The sequence below is a fragment of the Budorcas taxicolor genome, chromosome 14 (assembly GCF_023091745.1).
Source record: "Budorcas taxicolor isolate Tak-1 chromosome 14, Takin1.1, whole genome shotgun sequence".
Classification (NCBI taxonomy): Eukaryota; Metazoa; Chordata; class Mammalia; order Artiodactyla; family Bovidae; genus Budorcas; species Budorcas taxicolor.
In genome coordinates, this window is record NC_068923.1 from 28980570 (window position 1) to 29003554 (window position 22985).

Below are 22985 nucleotides of genomic sequence, written 5' to 3' on the forward strand. Positions count from 1 at the left end.
GAAATACCCATTCCCCGCACGCCATGGTGTTGATTAACCCCGAGAACGCTGAGCGGGTGGTGTGGTGCAGGGCTAGATGGGCAAATGGGGGTATAGTCCTGCCTTTCTTGACTTGCGAGCCCGTCACAGTTCTCACAGGGTTAAATTGTTTCACTTCTGGTGCCTCTCTTTCATTCTCCATGACTGCCACAGAGGAGTCACCCTAATCTCAGTTTACCTCTCTGTCAAATGGAGGTGTTAATTCCTGCCTTGAACGTTTATGTAAAGATTAAGGAAAATGTAAATGTTGGGAAAATATGGAATCTTGGTTTCATTCCAGAAAGCTTTGTGAATTCTCCCTACCTACTTACCAATTTTTTTTTTCTCCTTTGAGGGTTCTGCTTTGGTCCATGACCTGCTGCCTATTAATAGTGCTTTTGCCCCAGGAGCATTTTTTTGTAAAGAGAATAATCATATGATTTCCCCTGTTGAGGGAAGTAAAGGAGCTGCTGGCTGTATTCATCAGAATTCTCCAGCATGAATCCAGCCAAGACCTGGAAACTCGCAGGGGAAAAAAATTCTCGAGACTGAGATGACTTTTTACGGAAAAGGCCACAAGCAGTGCTTTACTCAGGAATTTTGTCTGGAAAGCCTGTTTAAGCCCTCTCTTCTCTTGGCTGATGGGCGGCCCTGGAAATTGTTCGTTTTCCAGTGTTAGGCCATTTAAGGGCATGATGGTTGGACCAGTCAGTAAACTCAGGTCGTGCTGGTATTCAGTGCCTCATGGCGCTCAGTCATGTCCAACTCTTTGTGACCCCGCCATGGACCATACCCTACCAGGCTTCTCTGTCCATGGGATTTTCCACGCAAGAAGACTGGAGGAGGTTGCCATTTCCTCCTCCATGGGTGTCTTCCCAAGCCAGGGATCTAACCAGAGTCTCTCTCCGGTGGCACCTGCGCTGGCAGGGGGATTCTGTACCACTGAGCCACCTGGGAAGCTCCTATCAAGGCCTCATTCACTTGCAAATATTTGAGTATGTGCCTTCCAGGCAGGTGTGCTGAGGTAGAAGATACAGTGCTGAGCAAAAATACTTGTGGTTTCTGTCCTCGTGGGGCTTCCTGATCACCAGGGGAGACTGGCGTCCGTGGAAGAACTGGAGGCGTAAAGATGAAATGAGAACTGGGAGGAGTGTCGTGAAGGCTGTGTTGAAGGAATCTCTGAGAATTAAATACAAGAATTTAGTCTGGTTGAGAAGGTTCAGGGAGGGCTTCTGTGAAGAACTGTGACCTGAGAATGAACAGATGGCCAACAGCTGGGGCGGAGGGAGAGGGGATGTTTAGGGGGTGGAGCCGGACGCTGGAGCAACGGGAGAGAAGCGGGCAGGGCCTGAGGCCGGCCTCAGAAGCCGACCCACGGACGTCTCGCAGGGCAGGCCGTGTTCACGACACTGGACTTGTTACTGTTTGGGCTGCACAGTGCGGTGGGATCCAAGATCTTAGTTCCTCATCCAGGGATCGAACCCATGCCCCTGCATTAGGAGTGTGGAATCTTAACCACTGGACCGCCAGGCGAGTCCCCACTGAACTTTCTTGAAAGCAGTGGGAGCTACTGAGAAGAGAGAAGATTTGCATTTTGAAAGTAATTCAGGGCTGTTCCAGGCAAGCTCGTCCAAATGCGGTCAGAGTGACCTATTAGGGGCGGATGGAGCCGTCCAGGTGAGAGATCAAGGTGGCGCAGTGAGGGTGGGAGTAGCAGAGACGAAAGAGGAGACGGCGTCAAGTCCACACGGGAGCTGCTGCAGTCATCGGCAGCGGCTCTGCCAACATTGCTGATGGGAGGCAAATGAATGGGCTTTTGTATATTAAATCAGTGCTGAGGCAACTCCAAATTTGTGGACCTAAAAAATGACTGTAAGAACCAGTATATCCAACTGAGACATGGAATAATTTCTTCCACTTTTTTTTTTTATAAATAGATGTTGTGGTTACTGAATTTAAGAAATAAACATTGTGTTTCTAGGTTATGATATATCCCACATGGAAATGTATTCACTGTGACGATAATTATAGCAATCTTTACAGATTATACTTATTTTAGAATACTATAATTTGAAAGTCCTTTAATTATAACATAATACATATTTAAAATAACTTGACTAATCATAGAATGATTTAAATTTATATTTACCAGATTAGGTAACACTTGGTTCTAGTCACTTTGCTTTCCTATGTCTGTATTTTTAGAAATCAGTGTCATTAATCACAGATAGATGTTCACCTTACTACTTGTGAAAGGAAGTAAAGATACACATTTCCCCAATTTCTTATAATTATAGGCTAGTATTGAAAGAAATTGCTACCATAATTAAACTTTCTGCCTCTGGAGTTAAGAACATGCTGACTTGGTCCGTGGTCCTCCGTGGTCCCTTAGTTGGAGCATCCTTGGAGAGCTTGAGAGGCTTACAAGAAGGCTTGGGACCAGCCACAACCACAGGGCCTCACTGCAGGCTTGGCCAGGCTGTTTGACAGGTGGTAGAGAAACAGAGAATTTCATTACCAAAGGGCTTGTATCATATACACAATCAGTGTGTGTGGATTCAGCTGCACAAGCCAGCATTTTGTTTACTTATTTTAAAAAAGTTTTTGGCTGTGCCTTGCTTTTGAGATCTTAGTTTCCTGCCCAGGGATGGAACCTGGGCCCTTGGCAGTGAAAGCACAGTGTCCTAACCACTGGGACTTCCCTGGCAGTACAGTGGTTAGCGTTCCATGCTTCCCCTGTAGGGTTCATGGGTTCAGTCCCTGGTCGGGGGACTAAGATTCTGCCTGGTGTTCAGCCCAGTCAAAAAAAAAAGAATAGGGAAAATTCTCAATTTCATGGGACTGGGGTGCCCGCTCACTCGCCTCCCCTCAAGTCCCCCTGGAGAATGGAAGGGTGCTTTAACAAGTTTCTTGTCTACAAAAACTCATGAAACCTGTGACTCTGCAGCTGGGTAATGTGTGAAACTGGCTCCCAGGCAGAGAAACTGGAAGAACAGGTAGAATTATCGGGGTCAGGGAGGGATGGTGGCTGATAACAGCAAAAAGTTCTCAGAGCAAAGTGAAAGTGAAGTCACTAAGTTGTGTCCGACTCTTTGCGACCCGTGGACTGTAGCCCACCAAGCTCCTCCGTCCATGGGATTCTCCAGGCAAGAACACTGGAGTGGGTTGCCATTTCCTTCTCCAGGGGATCTTCCCAACCCAGGGATCGAACCCAGGTCTCCCGCATTGCAGGCAGACGCTTTAACCTCTGAGCCACAAATTCTCACATAATTGTTGGATAAAAAATCCCTCTGCATGGAATTAAACACTGTTTTGCTGCACCCAGCACATATGCTCACCTGACCAGTTAGGACTCCATGTACAGACCACTGACTGTACTGGAATGCCATCTAAGGCATTTTCAGGGATGACCTTTGCCCCCGATTTTCCCCTTTTATGCTAACTTAGAACTTCAGTTCAGTTCAGTTCAGTCGCTCAGTTGTGTCCGACTCTTTGCGACCCCATGAATCGCAGCACGCCAGGCCTCCCTGTCCATCACCAACTCCTGGAGTTCACTCAGACTCACGTCCATCGAGTCAGTGATGCCATCCAGCCATCTCATCTTCTGTCGTCCTCTTCTCCTAGAACTTAACCCCTACCAAAAATCCAGTGACTTTTGCTAGTTGGATGTTCTTGACGCCTGACTGCCTTTCTGGCTCCAGAGGAAGCTTTCTCATCTGCTTGTGAGAAAATACAGAATATATTCCTACATTCAAGGCAGTTTTCCCTGACTCTGTACTTTTTCAAACCAAATAACACATTGCATCTAAGTGTTCTCTGTGGCATCCTTAAAGAGGAGGGTGCATGGTGACTGGCCAGGTCCCTTTCTAGGTGGCGGGTGGAATTCAGTCCCTCGACTTGAGGCAGCTGGGAAGGAGGAGGAGGACCCAGAGTCAGAGGGTCAGGCGGTGTGCGCTCTGACTTCCTGCCCCTGCATGGCCCCGGACAGTCGTCCCTCTCCCCTCCTCTGAACTGGGAGCAGATTGGTTTGGATAACCCGTAGTGCCCCCTCCATGCTAACATTCTGTTTAAAACACCTATTGAGTACCTGTTGTATGCACCTATTAAATACCTTTTGAGTACCCATTGTATACACCTATTCAGTACCTGTTGTATACACCTGTTAAACACCTATTGAGTACTTGTTGTATATACAGAGAGCATTTCACTGCAGGCTAGGCTGGGAGAGTCCAAGCTTCTGTCCAGAAGGAGTTCAGAGATTCTTTTTCTGGTTCAGGTGGTAGGTGAGCATGGGAGCCCAGTGTGGAAGCTCATGAGCTGGTCTCCTGATGGTCACCTTCTTGTCCTCAGATCAGATTTACAATAGCCACACCCCCTGATACAGTGTCTATTTGCCCAGCTTTATCCATGTTTATCCAGACTTCTGTAAATATTCTCAGTCCAGGGGCCAAATGGTGTGTGTCACAACAACTTAACTCAGCAGTTGTGATGAGAGCGGGTATAGACAGCCTGAAAATGAATGGGCGTGACTGTGTGCAAATAAAACTTTATTTATAAAGACAGTTGCCTCAGCAAGTTCTTGAGTTGTTGAAAAGTCTAGGAATGGGTGCCTCTCCGTATCTGGGGTCTGTGGATGGGGCCAGGTGATTCCCAGGCACGGGCCAGCCTCAGTACCTAGGCCCCCTTCAGTCCTCCACCAGCAGAGCTCTGACTGCGGGTCTTTTTGTTGCTGAGCTTGTCCTACAGGAAGGGCCTTCAGGACTCGCCACTAGGGAGTTAAACTAGCTGCCAGGGAGTCCCAGGGGCTCCTCGGAGCCAGGAGAGCTGATGCTAGCCTCCTTTGTATTCCGGGACAGACACTTCTCTTCCAGACAGAGGCTCTTTTATTGAGCATGACCCAACAAAACCAGCTTGTGCCCATTTTTGGAAACATCCACAGGCCTTCAACTTGTTCTTCATACCTTAGCCTCTTCAGAATGCAAATCAGGAGATGTTACCCCAGGACATTTTACTTGTCATAAATAAATCAGGATAAGCATCCCCTTTGGGCACTAGAAATTGGAAATGGCTGATCCTAGAAAAACTGCTTCTTTAGATCCTTTCTGGGTATAAATAAATGATTTTTTAGAAGTCCTGGGGAATTGTGGTTTCCGCTCCAGCAGGGACCTGAGGGAGGAGGACACTGCTTCCAGGAGCTGCTGTTTCAGCAAGCCAAGCTCCGGGCTTTGTTTCATTTACAGGGCGAGGTGACATCCAGCCCCAGCTGGACAGCGCGCTCCAAGACGTCAATGACAAGTATCTCCTGTTGGAAGAAACAGAGAAGCAAGCTGTCCGGAAGGCTTTGATCGAAGAACGTGGCCGGTTCTGCACCTTCATTTCTATGCTGCGGCCCGTGATTGTGAGTCAGTGGAAAGTTCCAGAAGGCTTAAACTGCCAGTTCTGAGGAGACCCTCCTTGTTTATCTGGAGGCACTGAGAAGTTGCGGTGTGTCAGGAATCATGATGGTGGAGTTAGGATTATGGACCAGCACTTGTCTACAAGTTGCTGACGGCCACACGGCTCTCTCTGCATTCTGAGCAATGGTGGTTCCGCTTACTTTTTCTCCTCAAGATGGCCCCACAGAGTTGTTCCCAAAGTTGGTCCCCAGACCAGCAGCATCACCTGGGAACTGGTTAGAAATGTGCATTCTCAGACCCAACCCAGACCTACTGAACCCACAGCTCTGGGGCTGGGAACCCCACCCAGGCATCTGGGCTCTTGAAGCAAGTCCTCCAGCTGATTTTGAGACCCAGTGACCGAGATGAGTGCCAAGGAGTGACTGTGAGGTTAATAGGGGAAAAGCCTCAGTGAATCAATGCACTTAGTTTTGAAGTCAATTAGTTGAATGCCTTGAAAAGTTCTGCTGGAGCTTTTCTTGAGGCTGATAAAAATGCACCAGCTGCCATCCCTCAGCCCTGGCAAAATGCCCAGATCTGAGTTGTTCCCCTGAGCGTAGTGCTTTCCCATGAATCGTTCTTACCTGGGTCCACAGCCCCAGCTTACTGCTTTGGTGATGTCCTTCTTCCATAGTCCATAGTTTGCCTCACTTGCCACTGACTAAGTTGATGGAAAAAACAAAGACGGGGCAGTTAACCTCCAGTGAACACACATGTGCTGTCACTTAGGTCTGCCAAATCTGGACCAGAACATCCCCAAATGGTGTCATCTGCTGAAGTCGATTGACTTCCAGGGGGAGGGAGCCGGGGAGCCCTGGCCTGCGGAGGGGGCTGTGCTGCAGGATCCCACCCACAGGCAGACCCCTCCGCCCCCAGCAGGGGCGCCGGCCCCCAGACGCTTTTAGGAAGGCCTGTGTGTTTGCTGTGTAGCACACGAGTCACTCCGTGGTTATGGCTGGTTCCTTGTTCTCCATTTCCCCAAAGAAAGGGCTGGTGAATGGCTTCAGCAAAGATAAACCAGTCCTTGTATTCCTCTTCTGAAAAGTTGGAAGTGTGGACAGCGTCCCTAATAAAAACAGCTGGATCCAGGTGATAGAGTGAATCATGCGTGGCAACAGGTTGTGAATTACTTTCAGGAGGAAGAAATCTCAATGCTGGGGGAAATCACTCACCTGCAGACCATATCGGAGGATCTGAAAAGCCTGACCATGGACCCTCACAAACTGCCCTCCTCAAGCGAACAGGTAGGCATCGTGGGGTGGGTGCTCAGGACAAGAAACCCAGTAGATGAAGGTTCAAAATCCTGAGGGCTCCTTGTGGCAATCTCTCATTTAAAATGGCATCGTGTTTTACATTGTGACACGTGGCTGTCATCCGCACAGGTTATCATAGAGCACCTACTGTGTGCCAGGCTCTGCTCTGAGCTCTTTACATAGACTTCCTCTGTGAATCCCCACCAATATCCGCATTTTACAGAGGACCTTGAAGCACTGAGAGATAAAGTTACTTAACCAGGCAGTTACTGGTAGAACTGGGATTTAAACCAAGCTGTCAGTTCCCTCAGCCCGTGCTTTTAATCATGTGTTCACTGACCCTCTAGAGATAAACTCCACTAGGAACATGACAGTGGGGTCTCTTGGTCATCACTGTAAATCATTCTCTCTGGATTTCTCCCATTCTAAGTAAGGATGAATGAGGGTCTCACTTATGAAAAAGGTGACTTCATGTTGGTTCATTTGGTTCATGTGACGTTAACACTATGTTCAGTGGGGCAACAGATGAAAAATCACATGCTTTTGCCTTTCATATACAATTCTTATTGTTGCCTTTGAAGCCAGCTCAGCAGACAAATTTGGGAGCTTATATTTTCCATCTTGCAAAATTGCTTTTATTAGACTACAGCCTGCAGGCATTCACTCAGTAAGCAGATATTTATTGAGCACCTACTATGTGAATAGAAACTAGAGCTTACATTCAACTGGCTCTTTGTTAAGTAAGGGAGACAGATGTGGAAATAATTATGAAAAAATTGGTTTGTTCTTGATTTTGTCAGGTTTTATTGGTCAGATGGAGGCATGAGTAGCTATCAAGTGACTAGGATGTAAGATCAGTTCAATTCAGTAGCTCAGTTGTGTCCAACTCTTTACGACCCCATGGACTGCAGCATGCCAGGCCTCCCTGTCCATCACCAACTCCCGGAGTTCACTCAAACTCATGTCCATTGTGTAAAATCAACACATCCTAAAAGCATTATCATCTATGTTGTGCTGTAAACAAAAACCCTATAAATTCTAACCTTGATGTAAATGTCTCTTATGAGTTATAACTGTAAATCTTTTTCTTTTTGACAGCTATGTTGTGGTTTTCCTCTCCCTTCCCCATTAATTACGTCTTTGCTTGTCTCAGAAAAAGGATTATGACACTGATGGATTGGTACTATGATTCTTCCATTGAAAGGAAAACTCTTCACAACATGTTTTTCTTTGATCCCCACTCTTCCATGATGGCAGAGTTTCGACATTACGACAGTTGTTGAGATCTGATGGATAATGTTTCCCTCCTCCGCACTTTGCTGACCCTCCTGCTCTGTCCCCTTAGGTGATTCTGGACTTGAAAGGCTCTGATTACAGTTGGTCATACCAGACCCCACCCTCTTCTCCGAGCACCACGATGTCCCGCAAGTCAAGTGTCTGCAGGTATGTGAAACCAGGCTGGGCTGTTGCCTTGGGGATGTGGCATTTTGCTTTACACTAATTGTGAATGTTGGAGCCAGTCTTGGGCTCTGAAGTAGCGCATTTTAAACAGGAAATGGTGATTGGGTGAAAGGATCCCATCATGATTTTGGTCTTACTCTTTAGTTTCAGAATTAATTTTGGGTTAGAAGGAAAAATCCCATCAGACCTTAAATTGGTGGACACAGCTTTCTCTGTCAGGGTATATGGTACAAAATCTCCTCATTTTATGAATTCTCACTGGATTTTCCTGTTTAGCAGAGTAGAAACCACATGGGCTCCCAAAGGGCGAACAGGGGTCGATTCTCGTGCAGACGCATCTTGCTGTGGCCAGAACAGGTGAAGGCAGTGACAGTGGCTCCTGCTCCTACTTGCCCCCCAGTCTTTGTCTCAGGGCTTCACAAAGTGAATAGAATTCTTGATCTGTTAACCTCTCCCACCACCACCGTCACTGCTTTGTTAGGTGTTATTGTTAACCTGGTGACTCGGGGTCCATCGGAATAGTTCTGCCATCGGTCAGCAACACTATTCCCTGGCAGCGTTCTGTTCAAGACCATTCTTGACTTGCCGAAGGCCAAGTTGATTATTCCCTTCCCGTGAAGGTAGAAACACCCTCATGCATCATGTCCTTCTTGGTACACTCTCCCTGCTGATCTTTTCCTTTGACTTTTCAAAGCCGAATGGATTTCCTCTTCCTGTGACTTAGCGTTGAGAGTAAAGAACAGGATAGAGCTGCCGAATCTGTGTGTGGGAATCTCTCTCTACACACGTGTGTGTGTGTGTGTGTCTTTCATTTCATGTTTGAGCTCATGCAGTGTACAGGGAGCAGGAAGTTCAGACTTGAGATGCTCCAGCCTGACATTCTGCAGCCTGAGGGTGGCGGTTGGCTTCTTGTCATCTTTTGTGTGCTCTGTGTGTGTGTGTGTGTGTGTGTGAGACACGTCTACTGAGGTTTTTTTCTATTGAGGATTTTTTCTTTTTGTTTGGTAACGAAGTAAACTTTATCTCGTTAGTATAAAACAAAGCTGCGTGAGACTCCTGTAGTTTTAGTGTCAACAGAAACTCCTGTCATATGGACAGCGCCGGCCCTGAGCTTGCCGTAGTGAGATTGCCTTGAGCGTCGCTACCAGTCTCCGCATGCCCTGTTCTGGCTGACTGGCGGGGCGGGGAAGCAAAACTCATGATAATTATCCTTGATCTCCTCCAGCACACTTCGCTATGTCTGTTGGAACGTTAGCACCAAGTCATTCCAGCATAGAACACCAGAAGAAGGTAGTCAGCCCTTGACTGTCTTATTAGCTGGCCGAGTTTGTGAAATTTGACGAGAATCTCTTGCGGAGTTAGGCGCAGAAACCACAAATCTTCTAATCCCAGTCTGGGTTGTTTATTTCACGCCTTCTGACACTGCTACAGCTGCCCTTTATCTGTCAGCTCTGCCTGTTTGGACCAGGAGACTTTGTTCAGTTTTCCGGGTTTCATAATTTGAGTGTAGGACATACTGCTTACGACTGGAAATGGAACAGGCAGAACTCCAGAGGGCAAGTGTCATTTTCCGACATCCTGTTTACTGTTCCATCCTGGAAGCAAACAGCTTCGATTGATGACCTTTGGTCCCTGAAAGCTGCCTGCCTCTTGCCAGGTGTTCTGTTTGCTGGGCTCACAGATAGTTGAACAGAGAAGTACCTGTGTTCAGGGTCAAACCATTCATTAAACCACCAACTTTGTTAATAATAAAATGTAAAATACATGAACACAGAGTTGTCTCACATACGGGTATCTTGAATTAGACACACTTAGGATGCAATCACCTTGAGGAATCTCTTGGTGCCAAGCGATGGTTGGCCAGGTTGATCCCGATGGTTCACCTAAGGAAGACACTTGGGTGCTCCAACTAGGTCATGCTGAAGCCTTCATATGGTTTTTGTGAGTAGAGGGTATGAACCTTTTTCATGCCTCAGACATTGAGTCCTCTGGCTTTGCTGGTCGGTGACACAGCAGAGCTGGGCAGCACTTGACTCTCTAAAATCACAGCCTTCCATCCTAAAGATGCCTCATTGCGCCTCGGAGAACCACGTCTCCATAGCTGGTTTTCGCCCCTTGCTCACACAGAAAAGACCTTTTATTTACTCGCTTAGTGATTGGGTGTTTTGAAAACACGTCTCACTGTGTGCGCTGCTTCTCGGGGCTGGGGGCCGGTTGCGTGATGCTGTTCTCCCCCGTCACCCCTTGCCATCTGTCCCGCTGCCCCCGCAGCAGCCTGAACAGCGTCAACAGCAGCGACTCGCGGTCCAGCGGCTCCCACGGCTCCCACTCGCACTCGCCCAGCTCCCACTTCCGCTACCGTGGCTCCAGCCTGGCCCAGCAGGCGCCCGTGCGGCTGTCCAGCGTGTCCTCCCACGACTCAGGGTTCATCTCCCAGGACGCCTTCCAGTCCAAGTCGCCGTCCCCCATGCCGCCCGAGGCCCCCAACCAGGTAAGGGTGTCCTTGGCCCCAGGAGCAGCCGCCACACCTGAGGCCCTGGATCAGTCTTGATGGCTGGAACCAGAGAGGGAACCGGAGAGCTTGGACAGACCCTGGTCATCTGGCATGGGGAACCTCTGGTTTAATTTCTCATCTTTAGATGAGCTGATCCCCTAAAGGGAGAGAATATAAGTGGGGGTTAAAACTTATGATTGGGCTTCCCTGGTAACTCACATGGTAAAGAATCCGCCTACAATGTGGGAGACCTGGATTCGATCCCTGGGTGGGGAAGATCCCCTGGAGAAGGAAATGGCTAACTACTCCAGTATTCTTGCCTGGAGAATCCCATGGACAGAGGAGCCTGGCGGGCTACAGTCCATGGGGTCTCACAGAGTTCGACACCACTGAGTGACTTTCACTCACTCAAAGCTTATGATCACCATGCGGGTGATAGTTGTCACCCCATTGATTTGGAGAGTTTTCACACTTGTATAGACAGGTATGTAGACAGACTCAAAGTCTTGGAGTCTTGGCTGCTCTCTGTGTCCCTGTGGCTGCCTTGGCATGATATAGTCATTATCCCATTTGCACACGGGAACAGAGATTCTGCTGTTGAACAATGCCTCGGAGCCCTTCCTTGGCACTTTCAGCTTCCTTGTATCAATTTATGATGAGGATGAGAATAAGAAAGTGTCTTCAGTGCTCATGCAGGTAATTCTGTGGGCATCTTCCTCCTGGGAGAAGGGGAGGTGTTGAGTTTCTTTGAATACAGTTGGGTTAGATGGCAGTAAATGCCCAGCCCTTTAGCTGCAGAAGAGCAGACAGCAGGAGCTGGGCATCGAACACCCTTCACCTGCTCCACTGTGTCCCTTTTTTGTGTCAGTGGGTTGGCGTCTAGACTAGCAAGCACAACATACAGGCAACTAGGAAACGTGACCATCCAGGATGTCCCCTCAGCGCCATCTGCTGGGGAGCATGGTGACTGCGAGCCCATTGCATATTGGGTTTGCCAAAAAGATCATTAGGATTTTTCCAAAGTAAGACATTACAAACTTTTTGGTCAACCCAATATAATACATTTTGAGACCAACCACAGCCTTTGGCCCAAGATCCTTTGGATTCAGAAGGTCACGTGCTTGTCTTGTTCATCCAGGTATCCAATTTGCCTGAGAGTCAGCAAGTATCTCCTGGGTGCCAGGCACCGTCCTAGGAGCTCCTGCCTATTGTCTATGTAGTCCTGCCAGCAGCCGCTTGGAGTGTTGTTATCCCTGTTTTGTTGGAGAAACAGGCTAAGATGTAAAGCAGTCTGCCCGAGTGGCACAGTTATGTGACCTGTAGTCGGGGATCTGGAACGAGGGTTTCTAGCAACTGGTCCAGTGGCCTTTCTGCCATAACGTGCCCCTAGCAGAGTGTTCTGGGGAGCACTCCACATTGAGGAAGCATCTGTCATGTTCTGGGAGCCAGACAGCCACTCGCATGATGCATCTGACATTGGTGAACCCAGAGCCGCTCAGCCTGGAGCCCCGCCTTTGGCGTTTCACAGCTGTCCCTGGGGGCACTGTTGCCTCTCTCTGTCTTCCTGGGGTTGAGATTCAATTTTAAGCAGAAATGCTTGGAGCTGGGAGCTGCAGCTTTAAGTCCTCTACTTGTCCTAGCTGGGTGCTTTGGCTCACTCACTGTCTAAGAGGTCCCGCCTTGTGTGGCACTAAACTGTACCTGCGTGTCTCGTGAGCCTCGAGTGAGTGTGGGAGAGAGGGAGCAGGGATTTGCAGCTCCTCAAAGGCTTTTCTAATGTGCAGTGTCATTCTGTGTGTGTTTTTAATCAACTGATGCATTAACAAAATATCGTGCGCTGACACCCCTTTCTAAAAAAAGAGGCCATGTGCTCCAGCTTTGCTGAATGAAGCGGGGTTTCTGCCTCCAGTCATGTCAAGGGAAACAGAAGGTGGGATTGTTGGGATTTACTTAAATCTGAAAGCCGGTGCCTAAGATAAATGCTTGGCTAAGCAACTCTAGGGTAGTTTGAGTAAACTCAGGGATGCTGCAGAATTTAATTGAGAATTCTGTTTTTCTTGAAAAAGGCGTTATGGCTGCTTCTAAGGCAGAGGGGAAATTTAAGGAGATTGTACACCTCACACAGGGCAGAGGGTATAGTTTCCTAGGGGAAGTATTATTACCTTTATTTGGGTGGGAGGAAGGGAGCACACATCCATAAGCAGGGAAATCCCTCGGGTGCATGGGTGTAAATGAATGCCTCGTGGCAGGATGTTTTCAGGATTCTCCCACTGTCCTCTACTCTGCTCTTTACAAGTTGTGCCACGTGTGCCCAGGAGAGATGGGACCACGTCTGCAGCGGGGCTCCTGCCTAGAACCGTTCACTCCATCCACTCAAGGGGCTCTCCAGGAAAAAATGAGCAGAAGTCAGACGAAATGAGAACCTGTAGTCCTGGGGTGCTGTACTGTTTGTTTTTTTTCAAATTGAACTTATTTTAATTAGAGAAGCCAAAATAAGTAGTTCTGGTAAATTATAACTGGCTTTTTTTTACGGTTGGTTAAGCACTACATACATAGATACACACACACACAATCTCATTTAATCTTCATCCAATAGATATTATTGATCCCTATTCTAAAGAGGGGGGAAAAATGAGGTTTTAGAGAGATTAAACCCATGGTTCCTAGCCTGGGAAGTGGCAGAAAAAGGACTTCAAACTTTCAGACTTAAGGTCCTAGACTGCTAACCAAACATTGAGCTGGGGAAGCGGCCGGGACCTCCACTGTGGGGTCTGCCCTTGCTTTGGCTCCAAGGAGCCACGTGCACATGCAGTGCCTTTTTGGTTCCTTGCTCTTGCAGGATGGGAGCAGCGGCTTTCAGATTTAAGTCAGTCCCAACAGGCCCGCCTTCTGCTTCCCGTTCGTGACTGGAGGCTGAAACCCCACTTCATTCAGCCTGATCCACACACACATAGCAAGGCTGGAGGAACCTTCCTTTGGCGGGTGAAAGTTGGGGGACAGAAACATGAATCTGGCCTCCTTGCCAGTGAAACAGGGACACTTCCAGGGAAAGAGTAAAGAGGCTCAGACTTGCTTATACGGATGGGATGAGAGTGCAGTTAACAGTGAAAAAAACGGAAAGCACATGCCTGGGTGGGCCCAGAGCACGCCCCGCAGTGGGGCGGGGGGTGGGCACAGGTACATGGAAGAAATAGCCATTGTCACTCATCCATTCAGCACTGTTAGGCACCTGCCCTGTGCCAGGACAGGACCAGAATGTCAAGATGCAGTGCTGAATTAACAGGCAGTCTCTGCCTCGGCTGAAGGTTAGGGCCTGGGAGCAGGTGCCTGGTTGACACTGGGAGACGGGCAGGGACTGGAGGTTTAATCAGATCAGCCTGAAGAGATGTTTTCTCAAGGCAGACCTCAGTTCTGTGATGTCTCAGATCTCACTGGATGGTTCACCCTCCCTATGATGGCCACTCGAAACACTGCCCTAACCACTGGACTTCACTGCCCAGAGCCTCAAAATCACCCCCCAGGCGGAAAGACCTAAAATCATGTCCTGTGAAGATACAGCTTCACAGCTGGAAACCACCCCTTAGGGATCCAGAGGCTGCATGTGATAAAGGGAGAGGATCCAGCAGTTAGAGCCATTCTAAGGAGACAAGGGACTTCCCTGGGAGCTCAGCGGTCAAGAATCTACCTGCACTGCAGGAGATGCAGGTTCAGTATCTGGGTCGGGAAGACCCTCTGGAGAAGGAAATGGCAACCCGCTCCAGCATTCTTGCCTGGGGAAATCCCGTGGAGAGAAGAGCCTGGCGGGCGACAGTCCACAGGGTCACGAAAGAGTCGGGCATGGCTTAGTGGCTAAACAACAGGCAGACGTGGGCAAAAGCCCAAGCTGGGGGGTCAGTCCTCACGTTGTATCATCCGGGCACCTGAGAGATGTAAAAGGCATGGCATCCCTGGGCTCGTGGCACAGGAAGAAATGCCCTGGAGAGTACAGGAGTCCCGCACCTTGACCAGAGCCCCTCTCCCCAGGCCAGGCACGCAGCCTGTGCACTACACACACACAGACGTCAGGGTCCTGGGAGCCACAGTCCAGCGGGTCTGGGTCTCGCTGGGTGTCACGCTTCCTTTCCAGGGCTTGGGAGCCTCTGTAGGTGCAGCTTTGGGGGGAAATAACCCTAACTCTGCTTCTCCCATCCTTCCCTTCTCTGTGTACGTGTCTGTCTGTCTCTCTCTCTTGCGTGACTTTCCTCCCTCCGCCCCCGCCCTCCCCCATCTTTTTATTTTTTATGGATGTTCTTTTTTGGTGGTACGTGGTCCCCTCGTGTGGTCCCTCCCCTGCTGCAGAACTCGTCCAGCTCGGCCTCCTCCGAAGCCTCGGAAACCTGCCAGTCGGTGAGCGAGTGCAGCTCGCCCACCTCGGTCAGCTCAGGCTCCACCATGGGCGCCTGGGCGTCCACGGAGAAGGTGACCGGCTGGGGTCCCAGCCTCTCCCCCAACCCTCCCTCTGCCAGCTACTTCCTGCACAGCCGCAGGAACCCAGAAACTCAAAATCTCCTCCAAGAGTAGTCCCTCTTGGGACAGAGGGAGAGGCAAGACTGAGGGATTTTTCGGGAAGGGGTGCCTGGCTTCTGAAGCAGTGACCTTGTGGTCATCAAGAGGGAGAGGAAGGGGTATGGGGAACTCGGAGGTGTGAAGGCTTCTTCCCAGGACATGGATGATCATCCATCTTTCCTCTTCCCCCTCCCCCGCACCCCGCCCGCCATGGCCACCTCGTCACCTTGTCGTTGGATGTGACATTCCACTGCGTCAGAGGCTGTGTGCTTTCCCGCCTTTTTGTTTGCAGCCCCACCTTCTTCGCCCCAGTTTAGAATCTGCTCCTGAACACTCTGATGATTTGGAAACCTGGAACGAACAGCTTCAGCTCATGGTGTTGTTTTGAAAGCTGCACAATGGAGATGAGCAAATCACCATCACTTTGAAATTATTAGTGAAATAATCAGAGACCATTGAGCACTGCACATTAGGGACACCGATCATTTCCAAACTATTCTAAAAGTAGATATAGTATTTTCCCCCATTGAATGCTTGGTGTCAGATAAATGTGCATTCTTTGCACCGTGGAGCTCTTCTCTCGCATCATGGACTGTCCATGAGCAGCAGAGTCCCTGATGTTTGTTTGTAAATACTCAGGTCTCCCTTGTCCCTTGAATGTCAATGCCATCTTGTACCTCCACGCTCATCCTGTTATATTAATTTTTTTTCCTTTTTTCCTCCCCTTTTTTTTGTTTCCAGTTGTCTAACGGGTTTTCTCACTATAGTTTATCAAGTGAGTCCCATGTGGGGCCCGTAGGGGCGAGCCTTTTCCCTCATTGCCTGCCCGCCTCCCGCCTGCTCCCTCGGGTCACCTCTGTCCATCTTCCAGACTACGCTCATTATTACACCATTGGGCCCGGCATGTTCCCGTCATCTCAGATCCCTAGCTGGAAGGTTTGTGTCTCTCCGTCCTCTCCCCCCTCCCTCATTGCCTCTGTGCTCACCCCTCTTTTGCCCCTACAGTTCTCACCCCGATTCTCCCCTCACCCCCTTCCTCTCACACTCTGCCTTCTTCCCCATAACACCTCCTCCCTGAGTAAATTCTCCCTGGGGGAGAACCAGAATCCAGCAGGCGGCTCTGAGACAGAGATGTCCACATGGAGCTGGGCTTGGAGGGGTTGCCTTTAGGAGACACCAGTTAACCCCGTTAGACCCCAGTAGACCCAGATGGAGCACGGTGGGGATATTTGGTTCCAAAGTGTATGTCCTGGTTCTGCCCTCCTGGGGGATTCCTGAGGGAATTGCTGATATCGAGGACTGTGTACCCCAGACTGTTCCCTTGAGTCCCTTTTCGGGCCATGGTGATAGAACCATGCCTCCAGATAGGTGTTGGCTTTTTTTTTTAATCTTTAAAGTACATGCAGACTTTATTTTTAGTCTTGATGGTTTATATTAAGACATATAAACCAATAAACATTGCTTTAAAGCAATAAACATTGCTTTAATACACAAACAAGTTTTTATATTATTTCCTAGTAAGTACAGTTGATGCCCAGAGGATATTTTGAGAGGTCCCTAACTGGAATAGTAGGCCCCTAGGCAGCCTGCATTTTGAGCAAGAGGCACAGACCTCTCAGACTCCTCAGAATCCTTCTTCCAACCCAGGGGCCTTCCCTGCCTCTGTGACGACCTCAGAAGGCACATCCCCAAGTGCCCTTTGGGGCTGCTTCCCTGAAGTGAGGTTCAGCCTCAGGGAAAGCGTCTGAAGTTCCTTTAGTGCCCCCTGGTGGCCAGGCTATGCAAGTGCGATCAGTTGAGCCCACAGGCCAGGGTCTTCCTCAGACATCAGGGGGAGGGCCTAGTCCCTGGGGATGTCTTTCCACTGCTGGTGCCTTTAGACACCGCAGGCAGTTGGTCAGCTGTTTGGTGGCTGTAAGAGTCTCCCCCAGGCTCCCTGCCCAGTTGTGGGTTTTCTGTCTTTGGGCAGATATGAGGAAAGGAGAGGTACCCAGGGGGTCCCCAAAGGACTATCCATTCCCTTCTGCTAGCACTGGGTGAGGGGAGAAGGGACTGCTGGCCTGTCCCAGTGTGAGCTTCCCCTGTGGGGACCAGCCGCCTTCCATGGGTGGGCAGCTGTCTGGAGGGTTCTCTGGCCTCCAAGTGGAGGCCGAGGCCCTGGCGCCTGACCACGCTTGCTCCACTCAGGACTGGGCCAAGCCAGGACCTTATGATCAGCCTCTCGTGAACACCCTTCAGCGCCGCAAAGAGAAGCGAGAGCCAGACCCCAGCGGAGGAGGCCCCGCTGCAGCAGGAGGTGTCCCCGCTGCTACCGAGGAGGCCCAGAGGCCAAGGAGCATGACCGTGTCGGCCGCCACCAGGGTGACGCTCTTGTTTTCTTCGGCTGGCCGGGGCCCTCCACACCTGGCCAGGGGCCATGTGCTGGCCGGCAGCTGGAGGGACCCGAGCCCCTTTCCCCAACTCCCTGGTCCACGGCATTTAGAAGGCCCCCAGGGAAGGTCTCATACGGGAGTTAGACTCTAGAACTCTCTAGAGCCTGGGTAGGGCCCAAGCAAGCTGACAGCCTCCTGGGCCCAGAGACCCAGTGGTGGTCATGGGAACAGAGTAGGAGTCCAGTCAAGGCCCCACTGGAAGAGTAGAAAGGCTTTGGGGTTATCAGACAGGGACTGATGGCCCCGGGGTCTCGTCTCTTTCCTCCCACCTGCAGCCTGGAGAGGAGATGGAGGCTTGTGAGGAACTGGCACTGGCCCTGTCTCGGGGCCTCCAGCTGGACACCCAGAGGAGCAGCCGGGATTCGCTTCAGTGCTCCAGTGGCTACAGCACCCAGACCACAACCCCCTGCTGCTCCGAGGACACCATCCCCTCCCAAGGTAGGAGGCAGCCGAGGCTTTCCAGCCAGGCTTCCTGAGCAGTGCCAGGTGAGGACGGGGGGCCCTCCCCGCTGGGAGGAGGCAGACATCTGTCCAGACGCCATCGAGCATCTTGGAATGCTCAGGAGGGGATCCGTCTGTGATTGTTAGGTAGCTGCCATCCAAGGAAGTGGCCAGACTTTCACAGCTTCACTTGTTCTTCACCTTCAGGGTTCAGGGCAGTTCCATATGAACACAAGATGCTGTTAAGGATACTGTCTCCTTTGTGTTTGGCACTTTGTAGTAAGCACTTTGTGCTTCCCTGATGGCTCAGAGGGTAAAGAATCCACCTGCCAATGCAGGTTCGATCCTTGGGTCAGGAAGATCCCTTGGAGGAGGATGGCAACCCAGTCCAGTGTTCCTGCCTGAAAAATCCCATGGACAAGGTTGCAAAGTCGGACATGACTGAGCGACTAAACAGACAAAAACAGACCAAGCACTTTACTGTCCCATTTATTTGTCACAGCCACTTATGTAACACGTGTGCTCACTCAGTCGTGTCCAACTCTTTGCAGCCCCATGGATTGTAGCCCACCAGGCTGCTCTGTCCATGGAATTCTCCAGGCAAGCATACTGGAGTGGGTTGCCATATTCTCCAGGGAATCTTCCTGACCCAGGGATCACACTGTGTCTCTTGTGTGTCCTGCGTTGGCAGGCAGGTTCTTCACCACTGCGCCACCTGGGAAGCCCATGTGTATATTTATCCTCATTTTACATACATGGAGACTGAGGCCCAGGGTTCACACAGGTAATAAGAAGCAGAGCTAGAGTTTGAAACCCAAATTCTCTATGAACCCGCCTCTCTAATCCCTCTCCCCAGCCAGCCACAAGGCCAGCATGATGGCATTCCAGCTGCTAGGAGAGATCTGAGAGTTAGCCAAGCCCATTGACAGTCCTTCATCCAGGTCTCTCAGACAGTGGGTCTCAGTGGAGGACCGTCTTGCTCCCCAGAGGATACCTGGCAACATCTAGAGACATTTTTAGTTGTTACAGTTGGAGGGGGTGCTACTGGCATCTGGTAGACACCCAGGGATGCTGCTAAACATCCTACAATATAGCCCAAAGACCCCCGCACCCCACCCCAGAACTGACCTGGCCCAGATGCCAGCGTGCTGCCATTCAGAAACATGCTCTGAGGTGTTCAGGCCGGACGCTTTCCCCTCCCGTGTGACCCTGTGTTGGGAGAGGAAGCAGGCACACTGCACTGATGGAACCTGTCTTTGTGCAGTTTTCAGAGACTCGCTGCCAGTTCCATTGTTTTTCTAGTCTTTGCACGAATGAGCCGACCATGGGGGAGGTCTGTATGGTCCATGTGGGGTTTGTTTCCTCCTTCCACCCTCTACTCCTCCCAGAGGTTCTCAGAGGCAGCCAGTTTTGCATCCTTCTCAGCTCAGCGGTATCTGAGTGCAGGCCTGTTGTGTCCAGCTCTGCTCTGGGTCCTCAGGGCTCCCTTGGTGAACAAAATGACAATCCCCATCAAGGAGTTCTTAGATGGTGGGGGCCCAGAAACCCAGGGAGGCTTGGGGTGAAGTTGCGGGTGAAGTCCCTAGCCTCTGGGGCCTTCTGTCCTGACACAGAGAATGAAAAATGCACAGCCGCCACCTGGGAGATTTCTAATCGGATCCTATAATCAGTTTCAGATTACGATTATTTCTCTGTAAGTGGTGACCAGGAGGCTGATCAGCAGGAGTTTGACAAATCCTCCACCATCCCAAGAAACAGCGACATCAGCCAGTCCTATCGAAGGATGTTCCAAGCCAAGCGCCCAGCCTCGACTGCGGGCCTTCCCACCACCCTCGGACCTGCTATGGTCACCCCAGGGGTTGCAACCATCCGACGGACCCCTTCCACCAAGCCTTCTGTCCGCCGGGGGACCATAGGAGCCGGTCCCATCCCCATCAAGACACCCGTGATCCCTGTCAAGACCCCCACCGTCCCAGACCTCCCCGGGGTGCTGCCAGCCCCTCCAGATGGGCCTGAGGAACGGGGTGAGCACAGCCCAGAGTCGCCGTCTGTGGCTGAGGGCCCCCAGGGTGTCACCAGTGTGCCCGCCTCAATGTGGAGCGGCCAAGCCTCCGTCAATCCCCCTCTTCCAGGCCCAAAGCCAAGCATCCCTGAGGAGCCCAGACAGGCGATTCCAGAAAGCGAGGCCGAAGACCAGGAGAGGGATCCCCCAAGTGCCACTGCCTCCCCAGGCCAGGTTCCAGAGAGCGACCCTGCAGACCTGAGCCCGAGGGACGTCCCGCAAGGAGAAGACATGCTGAACGCCATCCGAAGGGGCGTGAAACTGAAGAAGACCACGACAAACGACCGCTCAGCCCCGCGCTTCTCTTAGGCTCTCTTAGGCTCACAAGAAACGCTGCCAGTGGGGAATGAACTGTCTAATTAATAAGACCTAATTTGTCTTGATCCATTCCAATCTATAATCAAAAGATTTTGTAGGCAACTCAGAACACAGCTCTTTTGAAAGTACACCTTTAGATAAGAATTAAAAGCAACATATGTAACTGACATAACCTTGATCTTTTAATTTGTAAATATCAAGTTTTCTTTCTGCACATTTTAATCTTAAGTTTCCCCTTTGATTTTTCTGAAGGTGCCAAATTCCATTTAACTTTTTTACAAGTCTTTGTAAAATTTTAAATGCATAAGGGCGGGGGGAGGTCGGGCAAGGGAACCCCAAAGTTAGTGATTTCAGAAGAAAGGGTAACTATACTTAGCTTTTTTCCTTTTGTTTTCCTGCAAGCTTTTGTAGATGCATTGTAGTAGTCTGGCTTAGGAGCAAATTCAAGTTATTTTAATGTACAAACAAAATGGATAAAGAGTAAAAATCCTTATCCAAGCAAACTACTTTCGGGATGAGAAATGCAGGAGTCAGTTGATGAGCAATATCTGGAGTGAAGTAACTCTGGAAATGGTAGACTGTGTTGGGATTGGGGGGAGGGTTGGGGGAGGGGCACACTGTCAACATAGCCGATCCTGTTACATTTAAGGGTAGCCTCGTAGGTTGAATTTCTAGTAGCTTCATGGTAAATGCATCCGAATAAGCCATACTGGATTGCAGTGTTTGTTTCTGTAGGGTGTTTAAGGACTTCCTTTCTCCCACGATTCCTCCTGACTGCACACAGCACCCACCTCCAGTCCTGTGCATGCGGCCGCCACCGGGTAGACACAGAACCCCCACTTCAGTTACTCGTCTGTTATACCCACTTTCATTGAGTCCAAATGCATCCAAAATGGTAAGGCAGTTTTAAAAATGTGAAAATATTTAAAAATGATAGCAGGGAATTCTTAGATATAGCAAATGCCTTTTACTTAACTGTGCCCAGCAGGCTGGGTGCGTTGAAAAGCCCAAATATTTTGAAAAAACTCGAGCGGATTTAACAAGGGTAACCAGCTTGGAGTCTAGCAACTTGCCAATGTGTTTACCAGTCTGGGGGCTTGTTTTTCTTACCTTCTTTTAAATAAGTGGCAGTTAACTGGCTTCATACTAAACATCGGAGAGGAGGATTTCTTTCTTGTCACCTGGAATCTGACCACTATACTGTCCTCTTTTTTGTATTTTAGGTAACGTTTTTTGGAATGGATTTCTGTCTTTTCTTTTTTAAGTGAAAGTTAAATTTGTTATAATGCCCATCCCCTAAAGCCAACAGAGATTTGTAGATTTAAAGGGATCACATTTGGGGACTGCGATGGTGTTTTTAAAAAAGAAGCCAGCCTCTTAGTGGGGTCAGTTTACAGTGCTCATTTGGGACCGAACCTCTCAAGGAGAGCGAGCCTGGCAGGTCCCCCAGGGCCTACAGATCTCTGTTGGTGCTGAGCCTCGGCTACATACTCTTATGCTTTAATACATAACTGCATTGGATATGAAAGAAACATACCTGTATAGTCACTGTTCTATATATTAACATTTAACACTGCTGTGATCACTCAAGGACATTTTATGTTATGGCTTTAAAGCAAAGGCATGATTATTAGAAACTATTTAAGCTTTTTTTCTTTGAAAAACAAGCTCCTTTTACAGAATATAAGCAACAGTAGTGCCTGTGGTTTAGCCCACCAATCTTGATGACTAAAAGTAGCTGATGCATTGTGCATATGATGCTTGAGATGGTTTTTGCAAAAGCAGAAATCACTGCAAGGTAATTACGTTAGATAAAAGTGGTATTTTAAACCTTTGAAATAAATGGATGTAACTGTACCTTGGTACAGCTTTTCACTTGTTTAGTTTTTAAACGTTAGTATAATCTGAATAAATTTAATATAAAATGTTGCCAAATTCAATGTAGAAAGAATGTGACAAAACACCTTGGGTAGTTCTGTTTGTGTTTTTGCATATTGTAAAAGCAGTGTCACAGCTAAAAATAAAGAAACTGTTTCTAAAGGTGAATTACTGTGGTTTAGTCGCTAGTTTGTGCTGAGAGTCGGCCTCTCCCTGAGCAGTTTCTGTTCTAAACTTGTATAAATGACAATGTGTAACGTGTCTCCCTTCTACCTTGTAACAGTTGCTTCAGCCTACATTATAAATAAAGAACCACTAGAAAAAAAAGCCCTGCATTTCAAGTCTTATTAAAATTCAGGCTGAGGTCTTGGTCAAATGTTAGAAGATGGGCTGAAACTCCAGACTGAGCTTAGAAAACTGACATCCTTTCTGTGCACCCTAAGAACACTTAGTTGCCTGACCTAAGTGTTAGGTTTCAGTGAGTTTGATGTTAACAGTTCCAGTGAGTTTCCAAGAACAGAAACTAGCTAGGTTTGGTTGAATTTTTAAAATGGCTTTACCTTTAGAAAAAAAGAAAACTTCGTTTAGTTTTTGCCACCCTTACCTTTGTGTCTGCAGACAATCCAAGCTACAGTAGAGAAAGCAAAG

At 49.2% G+C, this 22985-nt stretch overlaps 1 protein-coding gene across 8 annotated transcripts in view; it reads left to right on the forward strand.

The window, feature by feature from the left end:
* MTSS1 (MTSS I-BAR domain containing 1) overlaps nt 1-22625 on the forward strand; it is a 161096-nt gene extending 138471 nt beyond the window's left edge. For 3 of the 8 annotated variants that reach the window (XM_052651621.1, XM_052651618.1, XM_052651619.1), the window contains 9 exons: nt 5259-5416; nt 6590-6697; nt 8052-8149; nt 10439-10658; nt 15000-15119; nt 15948-16142; nt 17394-17567; nt 17914-18076; nt 19750-22625. In XM_052651621.1, the coding sequence (XP_052507581.1) occupies nt 5259-5416; nt 6590-6697; nt 8052-8149; nt 10439-10658; nt 15000-15119; nt 15948-16142; nt 17394-17567; nt 17914-18076; nt 19750-20450 (1937 nt within the window). In that variant the 3' untranslated portion in view covers nt 20451-22625. The remainder of the gene's footprint in view (nt 1-5258; nt 5417-6589; nt 6698-8051; nt 8150-10438; nt 10659-14999; nt 15120-15947; nt 16143-17393; nt 17568-17913; nt 18077-19749) is intronic. The other 5 variants (XM_052651622.1, XM_052651620.1, XM_052651623.1 and 2 more) reach the window with 5 other exon arrangements.
* The last annotated feature ends 360 nt before the right edge of the window (nt 22626-22985 follow it).